Here is a 13,231-nt window from a genome sequence, read left to right on the forward strand (position 1 = left end):
CATTTGACACAACTTAAGAAAAGTTACAAATCTTTTATTATTAAAATTCATTATAAGTTACAGTTTCCTAGACAACAGGCTCCAGTGTATAAAACAGGAGACAGACTGGGAGGAGCAGGGGAGGCACCAACAGGAGCCTCTTTCCCCAAAGGAAAGAAGAAAGAGGGACAGAAGGGTTCTGACAGCCATTTATTGGACTGGGGGAGGAGGGAAAAACAGGGACAGACAGGATGACAAAACAGAACAATAAAACCACAATCCTAAGAGTGCTCCAGTGGATGTAGAGAGACATTAGTCCACGTCCCTCCATTCTTCCACCCTTACCCCCAAAGGCAAACGTATGGCAAGTCCTATTGAAGTCATATAGGTCGACAGATCCAGGTAGACCTCATTTCCCAGCAACAGTCTGAAGATACTAATCTTCTGTGGGGCAGGGTTACCAGCAGGGATTGTCAAGTTATGAGACAACTTCCTCTCAAAACAGGCCCTCGAGACTATATCAGGTGTGGTGGCACAGTGTCCTGGCTCACATTTTTTTGAAGCAAGCCAACAAGGCTGGTCCCATGTGCCAGCAGAAGAGGTCAAGTCCTTTCTGTAGGGAAAGGGTGCTCCACACCACAGCAGGCTTTTGGGGGACAAAAGCTGCAGTCCTCAGCATGCTGCAGAGAGCAGGCCTGGGCCATCGGAGCCGAGTGTCAAGAACCAACAGCACATGCGTGAAGGAAAGGTGACAAGCAGGTTTGGAGCCCTCCAGCCAGAGTAAGGCCAGCACGCAGAGACAAAACAACTCAGAGCTTGATGCTGAGGTAAAAAGCTGAAATGAAGCTGCTTCCCTACAGGGATTTTTTGCAGAATCCTCAGCCAGCCTGGTCCCCTTGCAGCGCACAGGCACCTCTCCACTCAGGTCTTATACCTAGCCCATTAGGTACTGGTGCTGGACAGGTGGCCAGCCAGCAAGATTCCTGTTCCCTACTGTGCTGTGGTGGAAGGATGAACACACAGAGAGGTGAAATCCAGTCAGACCAAGAGCAGAGGGGATTTTGGCCACGTGTTTGCAGATGAGGAGGTGGCAGCTGTCACTCCAGGACAGCCATGAGGAGATGCAGTTCCCGGAAGGCACTACCATGGCGGCCACTGAGCCCAGACTTGTTTTTGACAATGTTGCTGATGTTCTTCAGCTGCTTGTAGCACAGCTTGCATTTATGGAGCCTGTGAAAACAACAGACACAGCATGAATGCTCAGCTACATAGATGTGTTTGCTCCTGAAGCGCCTAAGATTCAGCCAAGCAGGAGAGAAAATGCAAGCCCTGCAAGTGGCCTGGTTGAAACAGGAGCATGACTCTGCAGAAGCAGCTTGTCTTCAGCCCACATCCTGATGATGCAGGAGAATGGCATTCACACAAGGGCTCTTTCACTCCTGTTTTCCCCTTTGGCGGTAAAGACTGGGGAGGAAGGAGGTGCTGTTTCTGGAGAGCCAGTTCTGAGAGCAGAGCTATCCTATGAATGAACTGGAAATCCAAGGCCTGGCTGACAGCTCATGTGCCTTGTGAGGTGAAGGGTGCAGCCACCAGCTGGCTTTACTTCTGACATATTTGCACTTTGGTTAGGTATGACTCAATACACAGAGACAGAGGGGAAAAAAAAAAAAAAAAACAGTCCTTGGCCCTTTCCTCAGAGCAGGAGGGTTTGGTATTTGCAGACAAAAGGGAAGGCATGCCCAGTCTAGTATCAAAACCTTGATGGAAAGGAGCAAGACTCACCAAGAGAAAGGCTGGTTTGAAAGGAAGCAAGTAGATGTGGGTAAGTGCCTCACCTTTCCTCTCTGGTGATGTCTACGCCGACCGAAGGTGGTGCAGCAAGCATGTCTGTGATCAATGGCAGGAATCTCTGGAGAATGAGTTTCAAGGAGGTGCAGCCAGTCTGCACGTAACTGGAAAGCAAACAGAGAATCAAGTCCCACTTGAATTCCATTCCTCTCCTCCCAGCAGCCAGCCCTCACACACATCCAGTCACTGGGGATAATGTACTCAAACAACTCCCCTTCACCACCTGTAACCAGGCAAGGAGACAAGTACCAAATGAGTGCCAACACAGTCTTGGTTCAAGTTGAGACTGACAAAGTGAGCCCTTTTAAAATGTCCTGGCATATACACTGCTAAGTGTGACTTTTCTGCTCAAGAGCAGAGGTGTCCTGCTGAGGGCACCTGGAAGAATCCTCTCTCCTAGTAGGAAAGAAGGACAGAAAACCCCATCTTAAGTGAGATGCTGCATTTTCTTCCCACCTAATGATCAGATTCAAAGCAGTCTTCTAAGCAACCCCAGGACTGTTGCTAGACTTCATTCCCTTTGTCCCAAGTCAACAGTTTAATCATCAACGCACAGAGCACACTTGGTCTACACCTGTTTGACCCCTCCTGGCTGTCATACCTGCCTTCAGACCAACACACCTACATCAAATCTCAACATCCTGTTCTTACTGAGGACTTCCTGCCTCCATATACTTTCCCACTATACTACATATCTTTTCCCACACTCACTTGGCAACTCCAGTGCTCTTTTCCAGGTGTGGTATCAGCATAATACTGTGTCTACTATGACTTTCCAGGATTTTCTTTCAGCTACAAAATGCTTAGCAGAGCTCTCTTATGAACATCCACACCTTCCCCAACAAGCACATCATGTTCTCGTGGCCTCACCTTTCATATTTACTTTGGAGTAGTTTTTCTATCTGAGGCAGGACTACAGTGCACAAATCTAACTTCCAGAGAGACCTTAAAAGAAAAGAAAAGGACATGTTCTGAGACTGAAGATTTCCAAAGTTGAGCTGACGCAAATAGAGCTTTCTGGCAAAAATGTCCAAGTAGCTGCACCCAAGTTTACTGAGCAAGTTCATTGACTCCCCCTTGTGATAGAAGGTTGCTAGTTCCGACACATTTACTCCCAGCAGAATCACTTCATTAAGTCCTAAGACCGATTTTCTTTGTGAGACATCAATGCACACAGAAAAGGCCCTGTACAACTCCAGCAGTTACTGGCACTGCAGACTTGGAGATCTGACTACAAGCATATGCATTTCATGCTGCCATGGCAGCTGGACATGAGGCAGGCACAACGCACTGCTCCCGACACCCAGCCAGATAGCTCTCAGGTATCCCAGTGACCCAAGACTCACGCTTTTTGGTTGACAATGTTCAAGAGGTCCACAACAACAGACAGATCATTGATTGCTACAGCAGAGTCCACAGAGTTCTGAGAGAGAAGGGGAAGAAGAAGTCTATCGCAAGGCTTAAACTGGATAGGCTAATGCAATAAATACCAAGTACTACTTTTCAAATACAAGGTATAGGGAACATGGATTTAGCCAGGTAAGAGAAGATAACTCTCTAATGAGAAAGTTCTCTCCATGTTTGTGACCTTTCAACCCCAGCTGGAACACAGCAGCACTCTGTGGTGCACCCCGGCAACAAACACTGAGATCCCAAGTTTTGTATGAGGCAGAACTGGTTCCACACCAGACAATAAAACTGCTCAGCCGTTCCCCTCATGAACCTCAGGCATCTCCACATCCTTGCCTTGATGTCACCGGTGCTCCATACAGCCCGCACAGTGTCCAGATTCTTGTGGCGGCTGGTGAGCACCACACACATGGTCTCATGGCCTTTCCTGATCTGCGACATGGCTTCCTCATCCACAAGCTCAGTTTGGCTTTGGTTTTTCACAGCCTGAAAAGTAGACAACAGTGGAGGAGCGATAACATAGCAGAATGGTACAGAAAGGATAGGAGCTTTCTCTGACCTAGGTGAGAGCTAATTTTGGAGTACAGAGAGTAATGAAATACAGACTTCCTTGCAGATTGTTTTAAAATCTTTTTGAAATGGAAATGCTCAATTTGTTCCAATTTCAGCTACTTTATTTTTTTTTCTACTTGGTAAATCACAAACACGTTTAAAACTTTGGAAAAAAAATCTCAAAGGAGTGAAGAAAAAGTAAGTTTTCAAACCCTGTATGTTTGGATGAAGAAATATTTTCATGCAAACCCTATTTTTGATATGAAATGCTAATCTGAAACCAGCAACTTTCATTAAAAACATAAATCTTGCACCATTTGTTAGACTCGCAGTTGATTTCTGCCCAAGTCACGCTGGAACCTCCACTTCCCCTGCTCACATTTAAAGTCTGTCATAACGAGGATGCTCTGGTCCTTCTCCTTTCTGCGTTAGGGAATACCCTCTTGAGGAGTGGCCAGGAAGCCTCCAAGATGCAAGAGGCAAAGATTACCATAAAATAATTATGTGCATATAATGGCAGACAACAATTTTCTAAATGAATCACTGTCTAGAATGTGGAATCATTCAGTGTCTTTGCCTCATCCCTTGTTCCCTGGTTTAATAACACATTCTTCATGAGCATGAACCAACCAGGCTGTGTTTGCATCAGCCTGCTGTCAGTCTCAATGGGGGCCCAGTCCAGAAGCCCTGAGGTGCTAATCCCACAAGAACTGCAAGTCAAAGCAGTTTGGAGGCAGGAGAGCAAACTGGCAGGGGAAGAGCAGAAAAGGAATGTGTTCTTTGGCTGCTGCGTTCAGTACCAATGACTGCAGGCTGCAGAAAGCACCTAAGACACTTTTGCACCTCCAAGAACACCCTTTTTCTGATGCCATCCAGCACTGACGCCAGCCAAAAACATCTGTTCAGAGACACTTACTGGTAGAAAGTCAGTTGCTTTCAGGCCAATGGGCTCATTCCTGGCTGCAGGAATCACTGACAGCTCTGCTCTGGTCACAGGAGTTGAGGACGCAATTGGTGGCCTCTGAATTTGATCAGGCTGCAGGAGAAATTGGGATAAAAGTTCTAGTAGCAATAACATGGACTTAGTCTCATATCCTCTTTCCTGACCCACTTTCCTCTCAAGGCAGTCTCCAATTTGCTAGCATGGCTTCGAAGGCAATGCAGTGTCCCTCAGGTATACATCAAGACTTAATTAAGGTTTGTGAAGTACACGTAAGATGCCCCAGCAAGAATACTGAATGCTGTCAATGATATTAACATCTAAAATTATGGCAATAGGCCATGGCCAGCCCAAAGGCAGAAAGAATTCTAAAGAAGCCTGAATAACATATCCTGTCCTGATAACTGCTTGAGATTTTGACTCTAAAATAGTCTCAGTTCAAGCACCTGCGGAAACGTAGTACCTAAATTCTCTTCAGAGAATTGCATTTATTTTGATATTAAAGGAGAAATACCACTGTAAGTGTGAGAAGCAAACAAATGTAATATAGCCATTGTCTGCTGGAGGCCTGGCCTTCAATTCTGCTGCTCAGATGAGACACGTGGACTGACAGAGGCTGAAGCTGCATTCTTATTGCTCTTCAGTAAAGGAATCAGCTTGATTTAAAACAGTAATGTCTCTAAAACTCACAAACCTTTCACAGTGGGGATGTGAACAGCTATTAACAGATTACATTGTACGTACAAGTTCCTGCTTTGGCAATGGGGTCTGGACTTCCACAGCTTGGTTAGGCTTCACTGCTTCCTTTGCAGTTACAGGTTCTATCAAGATGGAAAGAAGCGGGAAAGTAGAAATTGATTGTTCCTCTCAAGAGAAGCTTAGAGCAAAGGTACCATAAACAAAGACTACAAGTAGTCATTTCTGCAGACGTGCAACTCTCCCTGTTTTAAGGGCTACTAATCCCATTCCCACCAAGGGGTCATTTTCATACTCACCATCTTCAGGGGGGGCTGGAAAAGGCTCATTGTTTCGTGGAGGAGTTCGAGCTACAGAAAAAGAAGGAAAAAATGACAAACCATGCAAGGCTACAGATTAGTAATAGGTCAGCCTTGGAGCTGAGAGACCTCCAGCAACTCCAGAGATTAGGGCAATCAGCGACACAGCAAGCAGTTATCTCCTCCAGACCTTCCTTGACATTACTGTTGAGTTTAAACAAAGGATTTTTGCCTTCACAGATGGGACAAAACTGACCCATGTAGCTCACTGCTGAAGAGGTGTCAAGCACAAGACAGTGCACTGTCAAAAGCAAGTTACACTAAAAAAAAAACAAAATTAACCTCCAACTAAACTGATTCACATACTTAAGTCATTATTTTGACTATTGCTTCCTTAGAAAGAGTATCTTATTTTTCTCACTTACAGTAAAGTGAGTTACATGCATTGCACTGTGCTTCCTAAACAACAATCACTGTTTTAACAAACCATTTAACCTTTCCTTCTTTAATGGAGGCTGCTGAGTTTACATATACCAGAGTTCTAAGCAAATAAAGATTCTGTAACACAGCAATCCTTCCTAATCAGGACAGGAAGGCTCCATACTCATAACGGAGCTCTGGATTCTGGGCCAGACCTCAATCAGACATCACTGCACCCTAGCAAAGGTGCAACCTTCCAGCAGTTCACTAAAACTACTTATTAAGCAGGGAATATTCAAGTCTTCTAAACTCTCTCAGTCACAGGTGAAGCCTCTATTACAATACGCCAGAATTCACTTCCAATGAAACAGTTCAGTGTCTACAGCTCTGAACTAGCCACCACTCAAAAACACAATAACCCCTGGTACTGACAGATGGCATTCTTGGGCTGGAAGATCTCTTTGTAATCCTCTGGGTTCTGGATCTCAGCCTTTGATTCCTTCTCATCCCGGTCATCTTCACTGCTGGGACTGCGCCTCTCACTCTCTGAGTTGTGCTTCACTCTGCTAAAAAGAAGAAGAAAAAAAGGATGTTGTTAGGGCAAGTCACATGGACCCTGTTAGACAGAAAAAGAGCACTAATTTCCTTGTACATTTCCTTATAAAGCTTGCGATTACAACAAACCAGCAGTTTCCCTTACCTTTGTGGCTTGCTGCAGCTAGTTGAGGGCCTGTCATAGATGCGTCGAAGGGAGGACCCTGTGGGGGTGGGCTGAACAAGAGGCTTGTCATCCCTGATCAGCCCATGAGGAACTGAACCTGACTTTGTGACTCTGCTGAGATCCACAACGAAGGAAGAAACTGTGCTTTGCGCAAAGGAAACTCCTATCTGCAGAGGCAAAAGATCAAGGTAATTCGCTGAACAGCAGGGTACATGCCAGCGTTTCTATGATCAGGGAGGATGGAATGACCCTGTGTGACAGCACTTGAGAATTTGTCAATTCAGTGCTTTGGCTTTTTCAATTTGAAACTACCAATGCTACATGAAAGCCTATGATAAAACTTCTGCCAAGCATAGTTTTGAAATACTGGTCAAACTAAGCCCCAGTTCTTTCCTCCAGAAGCCAAAGAGATGAAATGTAGCACAAGGCTCTTGAAAGAAAAAACACACAAGCTCTAGGTGCTGGACACACTGCATGCCCTGGCCACTTGCAGTCTGACATAAGCTTAGAGGTCAGAAGGCCTGCAAGCAAGACAGAAGGATTTTATCTCACGTTTCGCAGTCACCTCACCAACTCCTCATGAACAATGACTTACCAGCTGGTTGTTGCAGATAGATAAGTCAGCCACTTTTCCCCAGTTCAGCAAGACCACATCAAAACAGCGTTCAGGCTCCCAGCCATACACACGCAGTGAATCCTGGAAACCACTATACAAACAACAGCCATCTGGGTTGAAAAGAACACACCTAGGAAAAGGCAGATAGAGAGTTTAGAAACTTCCAACTTCCATAAACATCCCAGGGCTGTATCTATGACTTCACTGAATACCTGCAGGATGTTTTCAGCAATGAACGTACTGATCTGGTGAACCTTTGCAACTTTCTCTCCAGTATTCCCCCTTTCATGAAATTCTCCCTTTGCCCCCAGCTTTGGTCTCTGCCTAGTACACTGCAGGAGGAATTTAATATACCTGACGGGAGTAGCCTCTTCTTCGATGCAGCTCACAACTTGAAACTTCTCCAAGTCCCAGAATCGAACAGTCCTGTGCACAAAACAGAATAAAAATTGTCGCTCATCCCTCTGGAAATCTGCGGTAGGATTCAACATTAAAAATAATATACTAATAACTAGAATGACTTCCACTGCTGTGCATATATGATGAACCTACACAGAGGACTGGTCTAGCTAAGATCCATGAATCCAAACCAAGACACTGAGAGGCTCTAGAGATGTATAGTTATTTAGAGCAGACCCAGTGCTGAAGACACTCTGCTGGCACAGCAGGAGTGCTTGCTGTTCAGATAGGATGTCAGTTCGATTAGTGAGCCACTCAAGCCTACTGCATTGTTTTCTAGCATGGCAGAGAGCATCATCAGTTTTGTAAGAGAAGGTAAGATCTCCATATTCTGCACATCACAGATGTGACATGCTGTTGTCTAGCTGGCAGGCTCTTGCAATGGCAGGTTTGAGTTGTGTGACATTCTTGTTTGCCATGTTCTTAAAAGGAAGGGCATTGAAAGTGGAACTGACATAAACAACTCCCTTCTTTCTTTTTCCCCTCATATACCTGTCAGAGCTGCCAGAAGCCAAAAGGTATTCATTTGGATGGAATTCTACAACGTTCACTGGGCCAGCATGTCCTGTAAACTCAAACATCATCTTCCCAGCAGCCAGATCCCACAGCTGGAAGAAGGAAAGAACAAAAGACTCTTAGAAAAATTCATGTTCAAGAATTTCAATACACTTTGAATTTCCCTTTACCAGTGATCTTCTAACACTTTTTCCCCTCCTCCCAGAACAGACTTGAGTTTGTCAAGGAAAGCAATGATCTGGAAAAGAGACACTGTCCCGGTCACTTAAGGTTGACAAAAAAACAATAATAATAATAAAATAAATATTAATTTTTTTAAAAAAAAATTCTCTTCTAAATTCCCTTTTTAGTTTTAAGTAGTAATTTGTCCCCTAGAAGTCTGCTTTATATTTAAAAACTGGGATAAGATATGGCATTTCCACTTGTTCCAGAAGATAAAAATCTCAAATGTAAAGAAACAAGAACCCTAAGCTCTGAATCGTTTAGTAATTCATTCTTCCTGGGCTCCAGTCTCCATTGAAAAATTCAGAGTGAAACAACTGACCAGCTTATTTCATCTGAAGTTGGAAACAAAAAAAATCAGTCCTTTGCCAACATTCTGCCGTACCACATTACAAACAACTGAAGAAGCTGCCTCAGTTGATACTTTCCTGTATTCCTTCTCCTGCTTTGTTCAGTCCAGACTGCAATTTTCAGACTGATCATGATATGCAATGTGTATGGTAACACAACTCTAATGAATTAGCTGAATAGAGCCAGAAAATGGTATAGCGAAGCAATGTGCTGCGGACAATTCATTCTGTAACATTTACTAAGAGAACCACCACTACTGTTCAGGTATCACAATTCTACCATCATCAAAACTTGGACTTTTACACGCATAGTGTCAACATATATGTGATGAAGTGCACTTGTCCAACACACAATTCATTTCTAGATGCTCTGGGCCACTGGACACAATTCCCATGAACAGTCTTGAGCCGCAAAGCCACAGGGCCCAGCCAGATGCCTAACAAACAAAGGGGGGCTAAGAGAGAGTGTTGGTAATGACTGGTAAAAAGACGATCACAGTATTCCTATATGCCACAAGCACATAAAGGAGATGTCATAATAAATTACCTTTACAGTATGATCATCAGCAGCAGAGGCTAACCATTTGCCATCAGGACTAAATCGGAGACATCTAACTGCTTGAGTGTGACCCTGCAATAAGAAAGACAAAAAATATTTTCCTTTGCTTTTCTCTTCCTTTAGAGGAAACTGTCTTTCAACTTGATATGGTATAATAAAATAAAATCAAATAACAGCTTCATGTAGTCCACAACTCACATAACACTACATTCTACACTCAAAAGCTATACCTAGTCACACTAAATGGGCATAATGTCTCTCATCTAGCCATTTCTGGCATCAGTTTAAGAGTGGTAAATACAGATCTGGCTCACCTGGTAAGTATCAAATTTAAGCTGAACAGATTTCTTTGTTAAGACAGAAGTGCCATTAAGTTGGCTACAAAATTAACATACAGCAAGATCTTTGGGTATAGAAAGGCCCCATGAATAGAACCATCTCAGTGCAGTGCGGACTTCACATTAATACAAGCCACGGTATAAAGAAACACTTACTATTGGGCGCTTTCCATCTCCCACTGAAGCCAAGCAGACTACAGTACATTAATTCCTATGATATCCATTTAATGCTTCCATACAATTCACTGAGGCCTACAGAGGTTTATCAGACCATTCGGGAAAAAAAAAAAAAAAAAAAAAACGAAGAAAAAAAACCCACAGATCTCACCAGCAAAACTACATAGTTACTTGTACATAATCACTTTAAAGTTTGCCTAGAAGTCTTGACAGAAATCCTTCTCCCCTCTTCTGAAAACTAATGAAGCATTTTACCTTATACCTGAAGACACAGCCTTTTCTTCTTACATCCCAGAGCTACAGGTGAAGAAAAGCAAACAAAAGATATGCTTAGAAAGGTACGTATGGGGCCCAAGAGTTCTGTCAAAAGAAGAGCTCTTGCAGTCATCAGGCTGGTAACACTGCAGAATGAAATCACTGAAGTGGCTGCTAAACCCCTGTTTGCTTCAGGTACATTTCCTAATCTAACTTCCCAAGTGAGAATCACTTCTGTAAGGTATTTCTTACTACAGAAGCTCCGTTCCTGCAGTCAGATACCAGTCTGATGAAGCAGGTACAATCCATAGCAATCAGGACATCTGTGCTTACTGACACCAGGTCTCAGCTGGCACCTAACTCGAGCCCTGTGGAATGAGCCACATTCCACAACTGAGGAGTCACATTCATGAGTTACCACTGTGGAAACACATGCATGAATTTCACAAGCACTCACAAATACACCTGCCAACACACATGGAAATGTGGATGTACAATATCTACCAACAGCTTGGCAGAAAACACATTCTGTCACTCTTCATAACAAAGATACTGCAAGCAAAGAGGGTAATCTCTAGAGGAAGGTAGGCTTTACCTTAATGTTCGTGTCCAAAGAGCCAGATGCCACAAAACTTCCAAAAGGATGGAAATCAAGGCTGCAGATGTTCGCTTTGTGACCAAATAATGTACGAAGAACTGGGAAATCGGGAAGTGGAGCAGGGAGAAAGAATAAGGAGCAAATATTTAGTAGTTTGTATCACCCCAACAGGATGCAGAAGTTTTGCTATACTATCCTCACCATTAAAAACATGCTAATACAATGTACATTAGACATGCTACATACACTTTATTCATCTGTATACATTATTCTACGTGTTTCCAACTTTACCTTCACAATGCAAAGAAACAGCAATAGAGGGCACCATTTTCAATGATCCTAATCAAATTCTTGTCCTTAGGTGTGGGAAGCATGAATAAAACTCAAAGGTGTCCAACCTTAAAATAAAACTAAAAAGGTACTCTTAGAGGCAGCTGTCAGGCAGTGCTATCTTTCTACTTGTTGCAAAGAGCAAAACTGGTGTGTAGGGGAATATAGTGTCATATAGGAAGTGAAAAGGACATCATTCACCTTGCAGCTATTAGACAAGCACTTTCTGAGGACTCTGCACCCTAGTCCAGACACAAGTCCAACTTCCACCTCTGATTTTCTAGTACCTGCACTGGCCTCCTTCAACTGTCCCTTGCAAGAAACATCCCAAAGACTGGGAATGGACACTCAGGAAGCATGAGGCAAAGAAAATGATCACAGTGTTTGAGCAAGTCATCAACAAAGTAACACCTCCTGTAATTCTGGAAACCAGAAAGGACCAGTTGAACAGGTATACTGCATCTCTGAGAGTAGAGATGAATGCAGAACTCAACTCTGAGGAAGAAAAAATGCTTATATAATGACAGAGGCAATCTCTCTCCACCATCAGTCATCTGGGACGGTATCATGATCTTTAATATCTATGGCACCTGCTGCTTGCCTTCTTGGCCAAAGTCAGTCTGTTTTCATTACATGTTCTTAGTATGAGCAAGTAGCAAACTACAAGAAATATAAATTCCTTCTACAGTATTTATGCAGGAAAGCCTACAAGTGATTCATGATACCTTTTCAAATTTGTTCTAGGATTTGAGGAAAAATGCAATAAGTATAATTCAACAGTTGTCCTTCAAAGGATCAGAGCTTAATGAGTTCATAGCTTTTAAGATTTACTAAAAATCAGGCCCTTGTCTATTTATACAGTCATGCAAGAGTATAACAGGAGAAAAATCACTTGAGGAAAAAATGAAAGTTAGAAGAAGAAGTCAGCAAGCAGGAGATTCTTGGACTTGTGCAGAACCTAATACAGTTAAAGCTTTTAATCTGGTTTTAGAATTAGAGCATCCATTTATTAAGGCTGATAATTTTAAGCTGAGGCTATGAATATAATTTTTATATACGTCTAATTACTCTCTATGTGCAGAAAAAAATATCTGGAATACAGACTTCAACACTCTGAGGTTAAAACCCTGGCAACTAGTTCCTCAGCTCAATCTCCACAATATGTGCGCAAATTTCTGCTTCAGTGTGCGCACACAGCTCTATAGTCTCAGTAGGAATTGCACAGAAGCCCTCTAACAGTACTGGAAACTAAGAAGAAAGCAATGCTGGGCTTTTCTTCATAAGTTAGGAACCTTCCAGGTCAGCATGGATAAGCATAAGGATATAGCAAAACTGGGTTTCATAAAGAAAGAAAGAAAACAAGACAAAGTTAGTATTTTAATTTGGTCTGGAGATTGCACAGTAATACAGCTTTCCCACGATACCCCAAAAGCTTGTGTCCCCCTCATTTTGGTGACTCTGGAGAGAAATAATGCATATTTTCTTTTTTTTTACCATTGCCTTTTTGAAGAGAATCCTTGGCATCTTTGGGGGGATTTACCACAAAGCATCATCCTCAAAGAATACCCTGAACAAGTAGGAACTCTTTCAGCAGTTCCCCCATCTCCTCACATGACAGCTGCAGTCTTATTCAAATGGGAAAGACTGAACTATCTTGCCATCTTCAAGTTCACCCCACTTTGAGGATAGACCATGAGAATCAAATTCAACAGTAAAGGAAAAGGCAACATTGTTATCATTGCTGGCATGGAGATTTCCTTTTGTCCAAACTAGCTGTCTTTTCTCTTTCTTCCCTCTCCAAGAGCTGCTGTGTTACAGCAGTGGATGAGGGAACTGGGGTTGTTTAGTCTGGAGAAGAGAAGGCTCTGGAGAGACCTTATTGCTCTCTGCAACTACCTGAAAGGAAGTTGTGGGGAGCTGGGGTCGGCCTCTTCTCGCAGATCACT

The 13,231-nt window shown here is 43.2% G+C and overlaps 1 protein-coding gene across 3 annotated transcripts in view; it reads right to left on the minus strand.

Annotated features, from left to right (window-relative positions):
- Positions 1 to 18: 18 nt before the first annotated feature.
- Positions 19 to 13,231, minus strand: part of KATNB1 (katanin regulatory subunit B1) — an 18,306-nt gene continuing 5,093 nt past the window's right edge. For 2 of the 3 annotated variants that reach the window (XM_083852370.1, XM_083852372.1), the window contains exons 4-19: positions 10,953 to 11,053; positions 10,358 to 10,399; positions 9,576 to 9,659; positions 8,433 to 8,548; positions 7,836 to 7,907; positions 7,461 to 7,611; positions 6,845 to 7,032; positions 6,577 to 6,710; positions 5,725 to 5,775; positions 5,474 to 5,550; positions 4,706 to 4,825; positions 3,574 to 3,723; positions 3,174 to 3,250; positions 2,698 to 2,772; positions 1,815 to 1,931; positions 19 to 1,209 (exon numbers count right to left, since the gene is read on the minus strand). In XM_083852370.1, the coding sequence (XP_083708496.1) occupies positions 1,077 to 1,209; positions 1,815 to 1,931; positions 2,698 to 2,772; positions 3,174 to 3,250; positions 3,574 to 3,723; positions 4,706 to 4,825; positions 5,474 to 5,550; positions 5,725 to 5,775; positions 6,577 to 6,710; positions 6,845 to 7,032; positions 7,461 to 7,611; positions 7,836 to 7,907; positions 8,433 to 8,548; positions 9,576 to 9,659; positions 10,358 to 10,399; positions 10,953 to 11,053 (1,688 nt within the window). In that variant the 3' untranslated portion in view covers positions 19 to 1,076. The remainder of the gene's footprint in view (positions 1,210 to 1,814; positions 1,932 to 2,697; positions 2,773 to 3,173; positions 3,251 to 3,573; positions 3,724 to 4,705; positions 4,826 to 5,473; positions 5,551 to 5,724; positions 5,776 to 6,576; positions 6,711 to 6,844; positions 7,033 to 7,460; positions 7,612 to 7,835; positions 7,908 to 8,432; positions 8,549 to 9,575; positions 9,660 to 10,357; positions 10,400 to 10,952; positions 11,054 to 13,231) is intronic. The other variant, XM_083852371.1, reaches the window with a different exon arrangement.

The sequence above is a fragment of the Anser anser genome, assembly GCF_964211835.1.
Source record: "Anser anser genome assembly, chromosome: 11".
NCBI lineage: Eukaryota > Metazoa > Chordata > Aves > Anseriformes > Anatidae > Anser > Anser anser.